Consider the following 20,945-nt stretch of genomic DNA (forward strand, 5'->3'; position numbering starts at 1 on the left):
CCTGTCCCGAACGACCTTATCAGATATGGTGTAAGAGGGACATACTATGGCGTAGTATCTTAGTCCGGAAGGTCAATAGCCCTGACCTGTAATAGCACGATGGCCCGGGGTCTAATAGACACCAAGAAGGATTTGACTTTGCCGGTAGTGAAGGTCACTTGGCAGGAAAAAGGCGACTTGACATTGAAGAGGAGGAAGGTCACCACTAGAGGGAACGACCGCCGACACTACATCGAAACGTAATGAATCTACCCAAAATTTAATATGGTGGATCGATAATGCAGGCTTGCGGTGCAATTCAAAATGTTCCAACTTATGTTAGATGGAGATAGACTGAAAGCCATGCGTGGTAAAATGGCTCTTATGGCAACAACCCGTAGAACGATTTACAGTAGGGCTGGGTACCGGTGTGACAGCGATCTCGCCCCCCCGTGATCTCGCCCCCCCGGGGGCGAAATCACTAGCGATCTCGCCCCCCCGGGGCGAAATCACTAGCGATCTCGCCCTCCCCGGCTAGTGATCTCGCCCCCCTACCTCGCCCCCCTTTAGCGATTTCGCCCCCCTCCAAAAAAACGGGTTTACATGACATTTTAGAAGTTGATTGGTATAAATCACAAAATGTAGTTTCAGAATGATATAAGTACACGAGTTTGATACATAACTCCATTCATAGTATCAATATTAACGTAATTACATGGTAATAAGATAGTTGAACTTGTTTCAGACAAGGAGGGTTGGGTCCCTTGTATTCCCATTATTTCATATACCTGAGTCTTGACATAAGATGTATTTCATTGTATTCACCTGTCCGCAAGCAACCTATATATCTCCCATATGAAGTCTCTACCATGAAGTGACCACAAAAGAACTATGTAATGTCTTTATTAATTATGCAAATATTAGGTATTAATTAGAATAACGCACATTTTGGTATATGCACCTGGCCAAGGGATATCTTCACCTCCAACATGACTGTTTTTTCTAGTATTTAGGAACTGATGCATTTACCCGTGTTTCTTAAGACAGGTACTTTACCAGTGTTTGTGTAGCATTTAGCAACAGCTATATCAACTTGCGCGTAGATAGTGTTTATAATGAGAAACTATTATTCACGTGTGTTTTTGTTAGTGCTTTGGAAATGTTTCCAGCACAAGAAAGAAAACACTGTGACAAATTGAAAACATATAGCTGACGTATTCCGCACCATAGACGGTGTTGATTTATACGTTCGCAGTAGCAGTGTTTTTATGCCACCTCAGCTGCAAAAATTGTCTTTTCATTAATTTCAATGGCATGTTAGCACCGAACAATATAGTATGGGCTTACGAGGTAGGACATCGTGGGGTTCGGTAATTAGGTGCCATATAGGAACCAGATAACACACCATATACGTTACTCCCCAGATGCAGTATAACACCACGTAGCGCACTCCTAATATGCAGTACCCAGCCGCCCTCGGGGGGGGCGGCGCCAACGCTACAGCGGGCCGAACCCGCCAGCGATCTCGCCCCCCGGGGGGGCGAGATCGCCGGGGGGGCGAGATCGCTGTCACACCGGTACAGAAAATTCAGGTCCAGGTCCGGTTCAGGTCCAAAGGATCAGGTCCAGGTCCGGACCTGAACCTGGACCTGTTTCAGTATGACTCATACCAATGGTCCATTTCACTAGAAAGAAATCTGTTTGGTGGTGTATTAGACGTACACTGGTGTTTTAAAATCCTACAATGCTAGCTGCACCTGTACGATTGGCTGTAAAACTTGGTAGAAATTATTATAAACTCTACTCTACTTCACTCTTGTTATTTTTTTCCACCTGCAAGCGCCAAAACGTTTGAATGCCTTATAAAATAATCTGTTAAATTTCCAATCGGTCCAACATTCGGTCCACCCAATTTTTTCAGGTCCGGTTTTTCTGGACCGGTCCAATAAGAAAAACCGGTTTTGTACCGGTACGCTGTACCGATACCCAGCCCTAATTTACAGTATGATCTTATCTTGTTAAGTATTATGAGTTGTGGGGGACTTTTTTATGTTCAGCAATCCAAAAACACTTGCTGATCGATATCGCTAAGGAATTAAATTAAAAGACTATGTAAAATATGTACCTATCCGTTCAAAGCGTCCAGAAATCTTCTGAATTTCCATTGTCCAAAGATTGTCCTAAGGTGGTTGTAATCTTATTTCTGCCAAATGTTCTAGAAACGTCTAAAATACATTTCTCAAGCAAAACTACGGCATCTTTCTCAATCTGGAAAATTTTTGTGTTCATATTCCACAAAATTGTCAAGAAATGAAATGTACTCAAGTTTGAACCTTTTAAACTTTTTCACCTGTATTACAGGTCAACTCCTTACCACGAACGAATCGGTGGCCAACGACCCTGGAGCTATGTATTTATAGAAGACATTTCATTTGATGTAATTCTGCTTTCAACCAATCAAAACCCATTTTGAAAGTAGCAGAACATTCTAACCTACAGATTCCTTTATGGCTTCTAGAGATCGGCCCATGTTTGAAATATCACTATTTGTAGTTTTTAAAAGTGAATATGAAAGTCAAAAGGACAAAAAAGTTCTTAAAATCTATATTCATCACATATTACATACATATTTCCTGTGTCATAAAACATCTAGTGGAAGTTTGTCATCAGGAACATTTGAGGGCACACCCGTGACCCGTGAAAAGTTGTTCGGTCCAACTTATATCCAACATGGCCGCTGCCATAGCTAGATACAGTATGGTATCATGTCCTGACGAAAGACTTTTGCTTCTGGAGGATGAAAGGATTCCCGGTAGGTTTCAGTGAGAAACATTCTAACATCTCTAAGAACTCTATGACAACTGCGATGTGCTGAAACCGTTTCAGTCGCAAAGTTATCCTCTAAATGTCAGTGCTTGTGTGGGAGGGGGGGGGGGGGGCAGTGCATATATGGCGTTTTCAGGATTAAAAAGAAGATGTACATTTACACAGATTGGCATTACACTGGATAAGCTAGGAAAATGATCTTCAGTAGATTGCTGGATGATTGTACACGTACCCACAAACACGTTTACTACAACAAATCATGATTGACTGTCTACATGAGAATACGAGAACTATTTCCCATTTTCATTTGGGGAAATATTATTGCACTGTCATCAAGTATATTTGTGATGCTTTTGTCTTTAGAGTGTAGAGATGCATGTGACGCAAAAAGGTAGTACCATTTTCTGGAATGAAACTCAAGTTTCTAAGGTTGGGAAACATAGAATGTTTCAGTCTGTAGAATTCAACTGTCTCGTTGTTGTAAAATCTAAAATTCTACTATGAAATGGCGCTCAGTTTACATTCTGTCTAATTCCTGTTATTACAGTATAGGCACATTCGTTTATCGGGGTGGTGCGGGTTTTTGTTGTGCAATTTGTGGCAGCAAAGTTGAAGTTTAGTGCCGACAGTCCTATGACGTAAACTGTCGTAATTAGAGACTATACTTAGATACAGGAGTCGATCGGTTTATGATACGTCAGTAATTTTTAAACAGCCATACCAGACTGATCACCTCAATGACGTCTTTTTAACAGTAGGAGGTGAGGGTTTAAACAGCTTGATGAATTAACTTGTTGGGTGATCTATGCCATTATTTACATGATTCACGTCATATAATGTTCCTCTGAGAGTGTAACCACTGTTCGCTAGTTTATAGCCGGCGGCGACTTGTCGGAGTGTAGGATGCAGGACGTGGTGAATTCGATTTTTCAAGGTTCCAACTGCGTATGCGCAGCGAAATGCGCTATGGGTCAAAGGTGAACGCTCCTGAGACATCAAGTGGTAATGTCCATACGGTTCCCTATGGTTTTGTAAAAGACCTGTCATTTCTTCGAGCTCATTTTGAACAAAAATCTGAGTGTAAAGTATGAAATCAAATGTGTTAGGCACCAAAATTCACATCATACGTTTGGTGTCGCTCAAAACACTAAAGTATACACCTATTGACTCCAAGAAAGTCATTTTAATGGCAGCTAATTTCAGTGAAAGTCACGCGAATCCCTAGCTTAATACGCGATCCCTTGTGACGTATGTCATTAGTTTTCCTAATACTTAAACCGTGTGTAAGCGCTCCAAGATGAATAAGAGCTCCAATATGCTGTAGAATAGTTTCAATCCTTCAGTACATATTTGATCAAGTTGTTATGTGTATCCCTTAATAGGACCTTGGCAATAAAAATAAATTGTGTGATTGCGATTGCCGTCCTGAAGAAATTAGGGTGGGTAGGTAGGGATCCTCTATTTTTAGAAGCCTTATGCAACAAATACAGCATTATACAGTTTGATAATGTAAAACTGCACCAGGACTTGAACTGATTATGACGATCTGCTGTAACAATATTTTTCTTGTGTTTTTGGACATATTCCTCGTAGAAATGATGTACTGAGAAATATCCCCCAAGGAACCCATGATATTATTACAGGCAGACAACAATTATTAAATCTTTATTCTCGAAAACTTCTGAATTCATTTTGAGTCCATGCACGCACGTTTCTGTTTGATCTAAGGATTATTTTCCGAAATGAAAATTGTTATCTTAAGACTCATCATGGATTCAGTCAATCTAGGATACACTACGTTTAATGAACCTTTCTTATAATTCCTTCATCATGTTTCAATATTCATATAGCCAATTTGATTTGTGACACTTGTAATCCATTTGGTGAAATAACAGTATTCTGTTTTTGTCGACGTCCACAATACCAATGTTTCCTTTTTTTACTGACTAATAAATATCACATTTTTTGTTTGTGGCACCTTTCAATAAAAGCATTTGCTTAAAGTCTACATACCACAAACCACCTTTTTTCCGTACTATGATATTTTTCTGACAAACGATGATACTTCCACCCAAACCTTGAACTCAGAATATTCCTAAAAACATGTTTGAGTCGAGGGCACTGATCTGCACCACGTGATCTGTTTGGTACATCTCTGCTCGCTGGGGGTGAGCATGGACGCTCCTGATAGCGCCGTGCTGACAAACTTTAATCCGATTTACAGATATTACCAGGATGACGAACGATCGCGGTGGATAAGGACGATATTGTCTTCTCAACGATGTCTACCTTTCCTTCAGGCACCTCAGTGTGATAACGTTTTGTAAGATGGCTCGAATATCTTGTTTCACTCCTTCTGTGCTGTGTCGAAGTTTGATACCTTATATCAAAATAAAGCTCACCGCAGCCAAAGGTTTTATCTGTCTCGGCCCCCGTCTCGGTTTGATAAAAGTTCGTTAATTTCATGTCTAAATGAGATTACTTAAACACACTTAAATAACATGACTTTCTGACTAGCAGATCACATGATATTTGTGTTCCAATCAAACACCAATCATAATTACTCTATACACATGACAGTAATGAAACACCGTTTTCTCATCAACCTCGGCTCAGGTTAGGGCTACCACGGCACTCGTGAAGTACGTGCTTTAAAATCAATACTTTCAAGCTTCCAGGGGGTAAATCATCACCAAAGCTAACAGTTAATTTGTCAGCCATGTCTTCCTCTAGGCGTAGGGTCTCAATCTTCAACCTCCAAAATGCGGCATGGCCAGGGGAGAACGGACAAAGGTCCTCATCAATTCCTTCGTTTGTGTGTTTAAGAGAAATAGTAAGGGCCCGTCCGTGATAGTGTGACATTGTTGAAACTTAATATTACATCCCCGTGCCGTTGTCTTGGCAAACATCCAATATGTGTTCGTTTAAACTACGTAAATCCCCAAAAGATATTGCCTCCGAGACCAGATGTCGTCAGTTTACGTACATCACACGGTGTAATACACGCCAACGCACGTGGCGAGCATGTAATTCACTACGGGATAGAGCCGGCTTAACACACCTTTTAGACTAGATTAGGGTTTGTTATTTGAACGGAAAAACACAAGAGCTTAAAAGCACGTAAACTAATGAATCGACGATGTCATACCTCCGTGAAAAACTTTTTTTTTCAATCTCTTAATGTCCTAGCCCCGGCTACCACAGGTCCGGAACTGGATCTTAGGACATTCAACTAATAATATCAGTAGCACGAGAGCGTTTGATTAGAAACTATATCTTTTATCTTATCTACCCTCATAAAAGAAGAGTCACTGGGTTGAAAGCTCCTAGTATTCTGCACAGTTAGTGAACGTCTGTAATATGCTTTTTTTTCTAAAAGGGTCACGTACTTATTTAATATCACAATGTCTAAGTCAGTAAAGTATATTTGCAAGCAGTTTACAAAAGGCTGAGAAGACTTAAGTTGAGCCGGTGCCAGATTTTCACTCAACCCGTACTTACTTAACAAGCTTTCTGCACAGCCAGAGACTACTAAGCATTAGGAGCTAGCTATCAGTACTGTACAGAGGGCTGCGACACATCCTTGCCAAAACACTCTATAAAGCTGCTTATCGCAATCCTTTCTGAATTGTCTGCATGCAGTTTGCGTTTTCAGTGTGATAAACCGTGAAAGGAACTATTGACGAGCGAGTCACGGAGTGTATTGTCCATCTCCAGCTTGTAAGATAATATGCGCTACTTGACGATCACGTATTACTCAATGCTGCTGCTTTGTCGGTCGGTTTACTGTGTCATAACAGTTTCATCTTTTACGCCGACTCGTTAAATAGAAACGATGATTATGCTCTTTACTTAACGTGTGATAGTCTGCTTTCACGTTCCTGTGCCACATTGACCCAAACAACGTTACAACCATTAAAGTTTTAACATCTGGCACATCATTGTCCTATATATATGAGTACAGCACATTTGCATACCAATTACTAATGCCCAAATGCGTCATGACCATTTTAAGTTGCATGCAATAAATTCCATGAAGGTGTTATAGCTGTTTTAAGTGTGCTAACAATTCCTCTAAATGGCTGTAACACCCTTCTAATTTGCGTCAGCAATCTACAATTCCAATATATGGAAGAACTTAGTCATAGATTGTACTATGGCTGTCCTGTTTTGGCCATAAGAGGCAATGCGTGTGGAAAAGTCCTTATTCTGGGAATATTGTAGGAATCCCTACATAGTGTAAATCATGACGGTACGTGACATGATTCTGTTTGGTGTCTTAAACGTTATCTTGCCGTACTGGTACACGTGCTCAAACCTAATGCAATAAGTTTTTGCATTTTTACCAATAAGTGGCATATTTCTTTACTATAAGTGGCAAATTCATTAAACCTTGTCTGGAACAACTCCTTTCAATACAACCCTGCTTCGCACTGAATCATGGGATACGACCGTAAAGCTGTCACTAGCGAGACTACCAAACACTAGAGGTAAAATACCCGGCTGTAATGAGCCGTCTGGCACAGACGTGAGTCCGACTCGGAGGATTCCGGCCGACAGATTGAAGCATCAGGTGATTAATTTCCTTGGGTCGATCGTTTCATTATCGGACGATAAATTCCAAGGTGCAGTAGAACCGAATCTTGGATTATTGGTGCGCGAACCACGGAAAACATATCATGGCTGAGTACACGGTGCCCTCTGGTCCCTAGTTGGGGTGTGGTGGCTTAGGTAACTTTTAAGATCAAGAAAAGATACCTTTACTTTAGTACACTTTAAATTGTTCCTAAAGGAGCTGTAAACATCTTAGTTGTAGAATTTACGACTACTTTAATCCTATATAGATTACTTAGTTATATCTTCAAATCTTTAAGTCTCATTTACAAGTATCAAACGCTTATACACTGTATAGATCATTTAGTTATCTTTAAATCTTTAAGTCTCATTTACAAGTACTAAACGCATAAATATCTGAATTAGTACAATATTAGAGTGGAGAAACTTAGTGAATTCCGGCGGGGTTGTGAAGGAAAACATTGTGGTTATCTGGCCATCAAGGATGCCCGGGATGTCACGGTGTGCATACTAATGAGGCAGTGGTCTTGCTTGTTTTGTGTATCGGTCATCTCAGACCCGGTCAAGTGAGGTGGATCGATATGTTTTACCCCAGACGGACCTCCCGGACATTTGTTAATGGGAAGTGGTAAATTGTCTTCACGGCTAAAAACAAGGACTCAATTTTGGCTGTCGGCTGTTTTTTTAAAGCTAGCTCGTTAGATTATCTTTCAATTTATCTTTATCTATATATCAGAGTTTTGCAGACTATTTATTACAGTAATATAATCATGGAAACGTAGGTTTGAGGCAGATTTCTGATGAGGCACGACGTAATGTGAATGATACAATCCACGGAAGTGGGAATACTATTTTGGAAGGGAAACGGAGCATTATGTAATTCGAATGGAATTCCAAATCCTATGTCCCCGCAACTTTCGTAGATGGTACATCCCATTGTTAGTCTTGATATTGAGTGGTGTTCCTGCGCGCACGCCACTGCGCATGCGGGTCTCCATTAACATCTATGTATCAGCGGGCACGTCTGGAGATCGAAAAACACATAATCTGTAATTAGAAGACTTTGAGGGGGAAACCTGGGGCAAAACGGAGGCGGGTGATCGAACGAGGGGCCCTGGAGTGTCGGTAGAGAATGGCACAGTCGCCCTGGGGTGCTACTCCTCACCCGAAATGAGGTAGGAGGAAATAATTACAATATTGATTATGGTCCTGCAGGTGCGAAACTACCACAAATCCTTCAATTACGTGCGGGCCTTCTCATTCGTCCGCTGTATGAAATATTAAAGAGTTAGTGTAGAGCCGGCTAACGATTTTTTTCCCTCTGCACGTCTCTCATGAAGGGTAATTTCTTGGTCCTCCTGCCCCCTCTTGTTTTGTTTCGCTGGAAGTATTCATTACGGAGTGATTGCCGGAGAGGCAATCAGAATCCCGCGGAGTTTAAGAGCGGGGCTCTTCCCACCAGACCCTGTGACGCGCCCGAAAAACATCGTTTACCACAGGCTGATTAATAAATCGAAAGGCCGCATTTTGCATGCACAACACTCGCTAAGCAGCTGGAGCGAAGGCCAGTCTGCAGAGTTCAAAATCACGGAGAAATTACCAGCCACATTAAGGCAAATTAAATATTGAAGTTCCTCCACGGGTAAGTTACGCGACGGACTCATTACGTATTCCGCGGACACGCCTGGCGACCCTCTGACAGACGCTACTGGGGGCGCCGTTGGCTCTTAGCTCTCCCGGCGCTACGGAACACACACAGTGGTAGTGCGGAGCTCCCCTCTTCTTAAACTCTCTTACCAAGGGACCCATGCGTCACCGACGGATTACGACAGAGCAGTTCCACCGAGGCTCCCATGCCAGCACGGTAAGTGTGTAAGGATGGGGAGTAGTGATGGCAGTTATACAACAGCCGGTGGTTGGTCTATTGGAATGTGCCCCCGCTATAGCATCAGTCCCCCCGCCTAACACATAACACAGACTGACGCCGGCTTAGGTAGAACGCAAATCCTCGGCCTACGACCACTGCTCGGCCTGGCGTTTGACCGGAACGTTAAATCGCAGCGATAAAGGTGACTAATGCTCACTACGAGGACTACGCTTTTGGGCCCCCGGGGGCGATTTCAAACTCGCCCCGCCGATTTAGCGATTGAGAAACAGCAAAGCCGGATGTCTGACTAATACGACACTTACGAAAATGCCTTTCGCGAGCGTTTTGCGCAAATGGAAGCGATGTTCCCCTTGGATTGATCGCTCTTACCTGCACTTGAACAGGATTTCACAACTTGTTCAAACCCGATAAGAGAAAACGGCTCTTAGCTGAGGCGTTTGATTCCGCCGGCGCTATCTCCGTCCTCGCACCATGCCCCCAATTACAGGGAAATAGTTATTTAAATCTTCCCCAGGTTCTGGAGGCTACACCGGTGGGGTGCGTGGGTTTGGGTATCGATCGGGACCAACTCCGATTTTTTTTAGGTATGTCAGTTGAATTGATGAGCAGAGTTGATGCCGTGGCCTGTGTGCGCGATGTGCAGTACACTATGGCGGCGCTACAGCACCGTTCAACGCTGCCTTTATAGGAACTACCTCAACATCTTTGGAAGCTATCCATAACATGTTTTTCTCAACAACTAAAGTAGAGAGCAAACATCTTTGCATGGTGTATATATATATATATATTGATTGATTGATTGATTGATTGATTGATTGTTGTTGTGGAACAAAATTAAAAGAAAAGATATCACCGCACTCTATTTAAACTTTAACCATTTAAAAATTCTGCAAATGACATGTCGACAACACAGTTTCAGGTTGTATGTACGAATGATGAGTAGTCTATTGTCGTCAATACTATAAGGAAGTATTGTTGGCGCCTTTGTTGTGCTATTGACGGATACGAACACCCTCCCTGGGTTAAGGACAACGTCATAGCGTAATTGGCGGAGCAGACTTCAGCACAGAGAGCGAGCTCGCTCAATCATTAATAAACTCCTTCTATATAATGTCAGAAATCGATAGTCATAGCGAACGGCCGTAATGGAAGAACGGGGCGGGCGGACAGTGACAAATCTGCTGTGAGGCCCGTCTCTTTTTCACGGGGTCGGCTCGTTCTGGGGAGAGTGGGAGATTAAGAGCAGCACCTGCACACACAGGTGTTTTACCCTCAAGCCGCTCGCAGGGTCCCCGCCTCGCTGATGCCCGCAGAAGATTTGCGTAGGTGAGGACCATACGTACGTGTAGCTGTTGAGACTGATCGCACAGTGCCGTATCTCTGTACCATCGGCTGTGCTGGTGTAGGGTCTGTAAGTCTGACGTGTGTTATCTATCCGTGCTGCAGGCGGTGGGCTGACGGGAACAGGCGGGGGAGGTCGGCTCTGGCACCGAGGACCTTGCCAGACTGGAGGCGAGGACTTATCATAGCAGCCAGGTGGGTAACGTGGGTGTTGTTTGTACCTAAGGCTACGGTTGACAAGGATATACCTCATGAGAAAAACCCCTGCTTTGCTTTGCTGTGTGTACGATTCGTGTATGCAGAGTTCGGTTGGTCAGTTTGCCGCTATTATTACTGAGGTCGTATTGGTTAATGCCTTGCACCGTATATGAGGCGTGTGATTATTTAATCTACATGTTCTTTGTCCGTCCGGAAAATAATTCAAATTCTCTACCATGTACCAGCGGCTTTCGTTAGGAAAAACCCAAGCGGAGATATTGATATACTTTGTGATGACGAATATAAGCACCCTCCCCCTTATCCTTGACGCAACATTCCCTGATGTTTTACATATTGCTAATTTGCGCCCGTTACAACAATACACTGTGTACAATGGTTGAAACTAAGCTTCAGAGATCATATTCTGTGCGATATTAGCTTCTGAGGCTGGAGTCAGTAACACAATTGCTCCAGCGGGGTGCATAACTGCATCGCACCTGCTTAGCACATGAATTGCATATTGAGCTGAGCTACAATCAATGGGACGAACGAAAATCGTAAACCTTGCCCCCCCTCCCCATTCAGTATGGATATTGGTGAATTCGGCCTGGATAGCTGTGTGGCGACGTAATTAAATTTGTTATTTATATGAAATTACATCATTTGATGAATATTAGGGGACAGGGGACATACGTATTAAAAAAAATGGTGGTTATATTTTATTTCTGGCAAAATACGTATTTGGGTTCTGGACGCGTCGATGTTACACAGTAGCATCTAAATGGTGAATATGGTAAAAAGGGTACATCTAAATGGTGAATATGGCCACAGATTTGACAACAATAACAATTAAATTTATTGTATTACATAACTATTCAGCTGGTAGTCCATGAGCACTTTGCGCATGTCTGACACAACAATGGTCAGGGGTGTTTGCCTCAATTTTGCCAGTGACACCGCCTAAAATTGCCTCACTAGATGCCACTGCGTCATGAAAATGTTCTCACATCTGGCTACAAAATAAGCCCCGCTCCTCAGCTATGCCATCATCGCCACTGTGACGTAACCACCCCTCTGTCGTGTCGACCTGCCCGCAGCACAAACTTGTTAGCCCAAACTCAGGGTCAGCTGCTGGCGGTAATGAAGGGCTTTTCAAACGTCGGGCTGCATAATGCAGAACCAGAGACGCAATACGAGCCCCGTAATCTCGGCTATGCCTCTCTGCCACTCCTCGTATTTCACCTGCAATATCGAGCGGGAAAGAGAGGATCTTCTGCCATCACCACAGCATTAAGGCTCGGCCTGGGTCTGCCCATTGTGGCATCATTAAGGGATGAAAACTCCGTTCACCACTTCTTAAGAATTAGGAAAGGGATAAAGCTGAAGATGATAGCAATGTCTTGGATGTCAGAGTTGGATCCAGGTGTGACTATGTCATACCCTTAAGGTACCTGAGGCTGAGGGTCTGTAGACCGGTCGATGAACTTGAGCAAGTTCTAAACAAGCCGGTTGATAGACCTTTTATCGACCGTCTGACTGGCTTATAGACTGCCTCTTGTGTGTAAAAACGGCTTGTAGACCTGACATATACGCTTGTCCACCGGCCCATGCACAGTTGAGGACCAGGGCCACTTCTTCCCATTACATAGGCTTAGTGTTTAGTACTAATATGTACAGCTGTACTGGTGTGAGCTGGAATCAAGAAAGAGATACGAGTAGAAGGATATTACCCACAATTTGCAGCGCACTGTATAAGGTAATTGTCTGCTACTGTATTGGGAGGAGTATGATGCTCAAGCTGAGGACCAAATCATTCATGAAGCTGAAGTGGCCTGAATCACTATTTGCCCTTCAAAAGACGCAGACTAGACGTTAATAAGTAAACTTCCTTTTATCTCAGAGTGTGAGGGCAGGGAATGTTAACTGTCTGGGACAACATGCAAAAGATACAGATTTTGTTTCCCCCTTCAATGACGTAGTGTCATAAAACCTAGCTAGGTCCTCTTTATACTAACGTCCCACAAAATGTTGTATTACTATACAATAATCAAATCGTCATCTTGAAACTACCAGTGTCCTAATGCAATTCAGGTTTACCTTGTATAACTGTGTTTGTTGTATCACTTCCACTTAATCTAATTTTTTCAGGACAATGATCGGAAAATCAATCAAAGAACTGTACCTACATGTAGAATGTTTCAATCTATAATCTGGAATATTCTAGGTTGAAGAACATTTCTTAACTTAAACTTCAAATACCAGTGCTGTACGTATAATTTATTCCTACTCGTAACCTAGGTCTTGCCATTGACGGGCAGTTTGCTCTCTTGAAGAAGTTTCCGCCTTCTGCAGATGATACACAAAGCGTAAAGGTGGTATCTAACTACACCTGGGGCACCGGTGCGGCACTGCGGGGTTCGTTCACTGCGGCACTGCTGTGGCTGTGTGTGTATTTTCACCGATTTCTTAAAACTCAGATATTGCGTAGTGCGTAAAAGTATGACTTAGACAACAAAATACACAAAACCCATGAAAATTCGTTGTTTATCTCTGAAAATCCGTTACCCTGGATAAATATGACAGAAATAAAATAAAACAAAACATGAAAATCCTTTGAGTAATCTTTCGAACCCCACAGTGCCGCACCGGTGCCCCAAGTGCAGCGAGACACCACCTTAAGAGCGCGCAGTAATCAGCTGTCAGTGCGTAAACGACAGTAAGCCTCGTCAGCACTCTGCACCCTCCTTTAAGCAGAACGCTTAATCCCGGGAATTTGCTTGACTAGTCTTGTGGCAAACTCTCCTGACTAATTTATGAATATGCAACTCTGCTGACTGGAGCTAAGTTTGACGTACTTCGATTCAACTCATCTTGTTTGAGCTTCCAGACACTTAAATCCTTCATTGTCTGTAGCACACACCTCTTAATTATATTTCATTTGGAAATAGAAAGTCTAGGATAGCGATTCTGCATACGTGCTAATTTTGCCCTTTGCACGTCGGCAAGTTCGTCGTTAGTCATTTTAATGGCCATGCCTCTCATTGAGGTATTAAAAGGTATTGTGAAGGTAGCCCCATATGTTTTATGAGGTCGTAGGGGCATTGGGTTGTTATCCACTGTGTCTAGGGCACAAATTGAGAGGCGAAGCCGCCCCCTTCCCATTTACCTCCCCAACTGAAGTCAATTATGTAAACACCTGAGTGGAGTGGGGAAAGTGATGTTAAGTGTCTTTCTAGAAAAAAAAAGTGTCTCTCTATTGGGCGCACGATCGGTAGTATGGCGGGATTCGAACCCACGACCTCTGGATTCTGAGCCATACACCCAGCAGTTATACCCCACACGGCCTGGTGAAGTGAGGATTTAAGTACAAAGTAACTTTCTTAAGGACACAACGTCAGGCTAGGAGCGTCAGAAATCGGCACGTGACCTGTCGATCTCGTTTCCACCAGCTAAAATACTCGGCTATTCGACTTAAGGTCATTCGAGGACTGAGTAATAGTAACGTAAACATTAAGACAGAATCACATCCAAACGGATAGAATCTCCGTCCGTTTCCTCCAAGGCTTGTGTCTCCCCTTCTTTAATCTCCTTCGTGCTCTTCAGACTCAATCAGTCGGTGATGAATTAACGTTCCTTCACGCCTGCCTGCTGCTGGTTTCACGGCAACTTATCGACACAGACAATCGAGATAATGCACTAATGGAATGTCTCGCTCACTTCCATTCGTTTTACTTCTATCGGCTAAGCGTATAAATCTTGAGAAGGTCGTGTGGTGGTAGGAAACAGGGATAACAAAGGATCTTGGTGTAGACTTCCTGTATCTATTGTGTCCTTGGGGATGCTATTCAAAGATGATGTACATACATATCACAACATGCTTCTATGGAAATCTTATCAAGATGACATAAGAAGTGAGGATGGACTTTATTCTGTACATGTTTTGTCAAGATGAGGAAGCCAGTGAAGCTTACATAACCTGAACATCGATCATATCAAACACTTTTAACAAGAAATCTCTTGTTTCTCTCACAGTTTTAGTTGGTGCCATAAATTATGTTTTTATCAACCAAAGAATAGACGCTTGAAATTTGTTTTTAAAACTTCAAAAGCTCTATAGTGTGCATCATTTTTTTTTATGATTCTTACCTCTCAATTTAGTAAACTGCTATAAAATGCAAATACGTCTTCATGTTGGTATGGCATTACTGCACGATTCTATCATCATCAAGTCATATAGATATTCTTCTCAACCACTTAGAAGTAAGAGAATACGTAAGAGCCACAAACCGAGGAGATATGACTGATAGGATCACGAAGCTGATCTTGAGAAGACGTATAGTAATGTAAGTCAAGTTTTCCTTGGTTTGATAGTGGTCATTATCAGCCATTACATTCCGCGCCCTTCACCTTGGGAATCCATCAGTGGGTGGTTAACTGGGGAAAGCTGAAAAGACCGAAGTGTCTTACCATTATCGACAAGAGTCCCGCTTTCTGAAATTGTCTATTTTTACCCTTATCAGACTCAGCACTAACGGGCCGTGTTTTACTCCAAGCTATATTCCAACACGAATCTATCATTAACATTCATAAGGCCACGGCAAGTAAAGTTTATGGATGACATCAGGACGAACATTGTTTTTTGCTTGATGTCGAAAAAAGAGAAAAAGAGATTTTTGTAGTCTTCTAAAAATGGTAAACATGACAAGAAGTAAATAACGAAATTGGGAAAATATGTGCGATAGAAATTGGCATAATTACAGAAAGTCATAAGCTGTTGCATTAAGGTACAAGAATCTGACAGACATTGTGTCATAGAACCAAGGCAGATGTTGGGCCATAAAAGCTCATACTTTTTGTTTGAAAATGATTATTAATGTACAAAAATTTAACTGTTATGACGCTTAAAGCTCAACATGTGGTCGTCGTACATTTACATATTATGTAGTTATAAAGACATGTTTACAACTCTATTATCTACAAAATGTATTGTTGGTACCATGTGCACTACAAGCGTTAGATAAGGTAGAAATGTACCGGGGAAAATTGATTCATTACTTTATCTAAGAGCTAATTCATTGCGAAACAGCGTGAAGATATTAATGTGTAGCATCCTCGTCAAATATTTATAATTATAAAGCTTGCTCAGCACGTGCACATGCACGGGTAATCCCAAGCATCTATAATGATGATCCGTGAAACAACGATGGATGGTGCATGACGACAATGCAAATTTACCGCAGCCATCGCCGCACCCTCAAGCGAAAACTTCCATCACGGTCTTAAGTAAGAAATGTTGTAGAAGTCTAAACATAAGTCATGATTGTCACCAGGCACGGTGGCCTGGTGATTAGTGTTGTTGACTAGGAACCTGGAGGCACGTAGTTTGAATCCCCAGTGACAGGTCCCAATGTTGTGTCCTTGGGCGGCTGCTTAGACAGTCAGACCTTGAGAATGGCCCTGAACACCAAGTTGCTCACTCGACTCAGGTGTAGATTTAGCAGTCAGGCGGTTCCTCGGATAGGATGTTGAATGGAGGTCACACGTTTGCGGAAAGCCACGCCCCAATCTCGTTAAGGAACCCACCACACTTATCGACATGTAAAGGTTTCTTCCCGATGCGATTTTGGGTTCCCCATGTGTTGCTCCATGACGTGGTTTACAAGCAACACACAAACAAAACTACAAATAGAGACACTTTTCATCCCTCACTTGTCGACATACCAGGGTCTTTTGACTTACAACAAGAAGATATTCAGGAGCAAAAAACTGTAGATAGTAAACGTACTTCAACAACTTTTGAATCGGTACTCTACTTAATATCTCGTGGTGAAATCAAACTGTCCACTTTCATAATATTTTGCTTAGCTTAAGCATATTTGTGACAGGCAGAATGGCCAGTTGGATCAAATTGCTGTCTACCTGGATGCTTTTGGTTGCAATATTACGAGAGAGTTATAAGAAGCAACCTGAAATTGATATTGCTTTTTTTTTACCTTTGCGTATAAAATACCCAATACTCTCTCCCAGACACACAGGTAATAAACATGTATATGTCCCTGGCAACTTCCTGCATTTATTGATACAATCGTTCATTAGAAATACTTTAAATGAAGGTGCCTGGATCGGTTTACATGTGCATTAATGTTGCTAACGCGTAAAAATGCATAAATTGGTAATCTAACTATTGCTGCTATATCTTTTCCCACACGGCAAAGAAGTTAGTGACTAAGTAAGTATACAGCAGTGCGGTAGTCAATTACTTAAGGAACGACGGAAATGGTTCACCGTAGACTGAATCTAATAAGAAATAGTGAAGAAAGATGTCTTCTTGAAGAGGATGTAATTGCGAAGTGGCAATCTTTATTCATGTATTCTATCTCTTTTTGCAATGAACGGTTGTTGAATAGCAATCGTATTTATAAGGCCCTTCTGTTTCGTTGTAAAAAAGCAGTCAATTTCTAAATCTTACTAAGTTTTTCATTGGTAATAGTTTTCTAAGCAGAATGGAGAAAATACATTTACGAAACCTTATAAATGGAAAACATTCTCATGGGTTCTAAACATTCATAAGTGTTCATAAGAATGTTCAGTGCAAGTTTCCTGATGAAATGTTACAAGACAACGCGTGAGTAAAGATGCAATAGCTTTAAAAGCCTCATCACTCCTTCACTTAATTCTGAAATGAGAAAGAGCGCTTGGAATGTCGACTTGCCTTCTTCAATCCTCGTAGCTAAGTTGTTGTTTTTTTACCTGATCTCACTGGAAAGATTGATCATCGGCATTATACGTGTGTATCTTTGGAAACTCTTTACTGTAGGATTGTTGGCATAGTTTTCTCTTCTGCATGCCGAAAACATAAATCAGGTTGGTGGAAGATGGATCTTGACTCAGTTTCTTTCAATGTCGTCGAGAGCTAGAGTAGGTAAGAGGTGGTATCTTCGCAGATACTTCCGTGTACTAAACCGTGCTGGATATTCGAAAACTATAGCTAGCTTGAATAACCTGGATGAAAGTTGAAAATTGTGATTTTCAATGCAAACACATGGACTCAAATTTTTGACTGTCCGTTTCTTGCTGGAAATTACTGTTCAACCAAATTATTATTAATTACTGTTGATCTCAAATGGCTTAGACGAACTTTCAAGCTAAGCTTTATAATCTATAACCTCTATGACCAGCGTGATTCATGGTTTAGTATTTGTTAGATGGATTGGCTTGAAAGTTTTGCCTATGATTGTCTTCCTATCTATTGTTAGCACATTTAATATCTTACTATTATCTTTATTCAATTACTTTGATTCAAAATTGAGTTTTTATTTCATTTTGTATTTTTTTTACTTTGTTTTGTCATGGGATCCGTTGAAAATTAGCCCTACAATACTAAAGAAACTACCCATGTGTACACGAGATCAGTAAATTAATAAAATAAATAAGAAATTGAAATAGCATTTGTAAAATTTGAAATTCCTGTTTCCCATAACGTTAAGACCATCTATATGGTAGTAGACTGCCGCTCGCATCTACATTTTCTTCCGAAACCTTAGTTCCTTGGCCCCATCTCGACCCGTAGTTTTAGTAGGAGATGGGGAGTGCTGTATGAAATCTTTTATTGATACAGATCAGTCATGGCTAAAGTCACGGGAGAGAGTTCTACCGGCCTTAAAGCCCCCAATTAAATGGTAAGTTCACCATGGCAAGACCTGCTGATAACCCGAGCCAAACCCTCCTTCAAGAGGTTAGCTTCCACCTATGGGCAAACGCAGCCGGAATATACCCCGCGATGGCAATATAAATAACTTAGTGTCGAACCGATTGCAGGGGTTGGGGTCACTTTATAGCCTCTGGCGAACCGTTGCTCCACGTTTGGCAAACCTGGTTGTTTATATACTTTATTGAAGACTTCTAAATGAGGAGATCTAGTGGTTGTAAGGAGAGAATAGGGGAAGTGGGCCTGAGGGAATCGTTCTGTTTGAATTGGTGGATACTTAGTTTTATTGTGTAAAATCCCAACCCAAGGTTACATACTACTCTAGAGTCCTTTGATAAATGGATAAGATGTTTAAAACACTCAGTGCATATATCCCATGGCTGCATTCAAACCATTAAAAAGAAGAACAAAAACTAAATGTATTGTCGATTCAAGTTATTACGCCACCATTATAAAACATCTTTATGGCTTCTGGTTTGTTTTAGTTCATAAAAAAGCCTTGGTCTACAACTTGTTCTGTAACGGCAGATGTAAGTAGTTCTTCAAAGTGTGTTTGACTTGGGACCTTTTACTCGACAACTTATTCAAAAACAAAGTATAATGATAAGCAAATCATGAATGCAAAAAGAAGATTTTAGTTATGCTTCTGAAGTCGATGTGAGATTTAAATCATATTTTTGTGCTGACCGTTTGTTTCCTTTGATAGGAAATCATGATCCTGATACTGTTCGAAAACTTACCAGTACCAGGCAATGTTTTATACATTACGACGTGAAGAGCCGACGTCTGTGCCGCCTTAATAATTTGCTGATGGCTGATTTTAGCCCTTCGTGGCATTTGACATATTCAGAAAGCTATTTCGAAGACTTTGCCAAGTCGTCCGTGTTGGTACAATCTAGCTGCTGTCACCGGCTTTAGTTCCGGTTCGGTAGGGACCAATACGAGTGCCGGTCCGGGCCGGCTCAGGAGCGCCTTTGTAGGCAGGTCAAGTTCGGCAGTAATTGCCTTGGCAGAATGCATGAAATTAAAGTGTGACGTACCGCGCCTTTTTACTGAACAATCAGGACGCAACGGCGCGTTAGAGCTACTGCGGTTCACGTAAACGTACAGGACGGACAGAAGTGAAGTCTGTCAGAGCATCAGTCGGCACGTCTGACGGTCAGGCGCCGAGAATCATTGGCACTGCTCTGATGAGCGTGAGTTAAATCTGGCCCACTGATTTTCCACTGCGTGACCAGGCTGTGATTTCCTCATGGATTTTTTGCGTTTGAGAGCTGGATGGATCCATTTGCCTTCCGCCGAGGATGATCACTCAACTGCAGATTGCTCCTCCAATACCTGACAGGAAAGCCGAGGGAACTCCGCTGTAAAACCGGCGCTTCCTGCAAAGGTCTGTTCTCCAGACGACGGAGTGATCCCAAAATCATTTACACGAGTCGTCACGAAGAACTTTCCTGCTCAAGCCTCCCTGATGCGACCTGATAGCGGCTGCAGAAGCGGCGACCCCACCATTAGCGGGATGCGCCTGGCTCTCCCTGGCGGTTTATTGCGTGTTACAAACTGGGCGCGCACGTAAATGAACCCACACGAGGGACGGCCTGTACAAGACAGATTTTGCGGACTGTAAAACTCTCTGCTGTCTGTGATTTCCCCGGGGCTTTGCCAAGGTTACGTCTGACAAGCCCGTCTCCATTTTGAAGGCATGTACCGATATTAAAGGAGAAGATTGCTTGTCGCCTCTCCGCATCGTCTCACCGCTGTTCATAACCTTCGCAAATTTCTTTTTCATCCCCGGCGGTTTCCGGGAGATGAGAATACTCTACCCATAGCTTTTCCGGAATTTCTATAGTCTATACCGTGTTCTCCATGGATTTTACAGACTATTACTGAGATCACAGACAAACTCCTGGAAAATTAGAGACTTGTCTACGGCGTGTAGGAGAAAGCCTCCCGATTACGTGTGATATCGGTTGATACGTCGTAAAAACAAACCATCCCCTCGTCAATGAACATGTCTTTACATCTCCCCAATATTGGTCGCCAGTGTTAATAGACACCCGAACTATCACACGCAAGGGTGAGATAGGTATTGCACGCGAGGAATCAATACATCCGCTGAGTTTGACATGTGCCTCTCCGCGGAGGTGGATCTGTTGGACTCTACAAACTGAAGTCAAGATGGCGTCATGCTGGGCTAAGACACTGTAAAGTACACAGAGTGCCGAGGGGGCAGTTGTAGCGTCATTCATGACTTCAGCTGAGGTAGATTTTGCTTTTAATTTGTATAGTCTACTTGCTGGTCTGTCTTTGAGCTTTAATTTGAAGTTCAGAGATAACATGAAGGCAATTCTGCACTGTGTATTCATCGGCTTCGTGATCAGCATTAACTTCAAGCAGCCCTTTACCCAACCAACAACACACTACATTCAC

The 20,945-nt window shown here is 42.3% G+C and overlaps 1 protein-coding gene across 8 annotated transcripts in view; it reads left to right on the forward strand.

The window, feature by feature from the left end:
* The window catches only part of LOC118431389 (hemicentin-2-like), a 99,591-nt gene that overhangs the window by 1,567 nt on the left and 77,079 nt on the right, over nucleotides 1-20,945 (forward strand). For 4 of the 8 annotated variants that reach the window (XM_035842572.1, XM_035842578.1, XM_035842579.1 and 1 more), the window contains exon 1: nucleotides 20,725-20,777. In XM_035842572.1, coding sequence (XP_035698465.1) covers nucleotides 20,763-20,777 — 15 coding nt within the window. In that variant the 5' untranslated portion in view covers nucleotides 20,725-20,762. Of the gene's footprint in view, nucleotides 1-2,688; nucleotides 2,792-9,071; nucleotides 9,245-10,446; nucleotides 10,595-10,714; nucleotides 10,805-20,724; nucleotides 20,778-20,945 lie in introns of those variants that run through there. The other 4 variants (XM_035842573.1, XM_035842576.1, XM_035842575.1 and 1 more) reach the window with 4 other exon arrangements.

This window comes from Branchiostoma floridae, chromosome 15 (assembly GCF_000003815.2).
Source record: "Branchiostoma floridae strain S238N-H82 chromosome 15, Bfl_VNyyK, whole genome shotgun sequence".
Lineage (NCBI taxonomy): Eukaryota > Metazoa > Chordata > Leptocardii > Amphioxiformes > Branchiostomatidae > Branchiostoma > Branchiostoma floridae.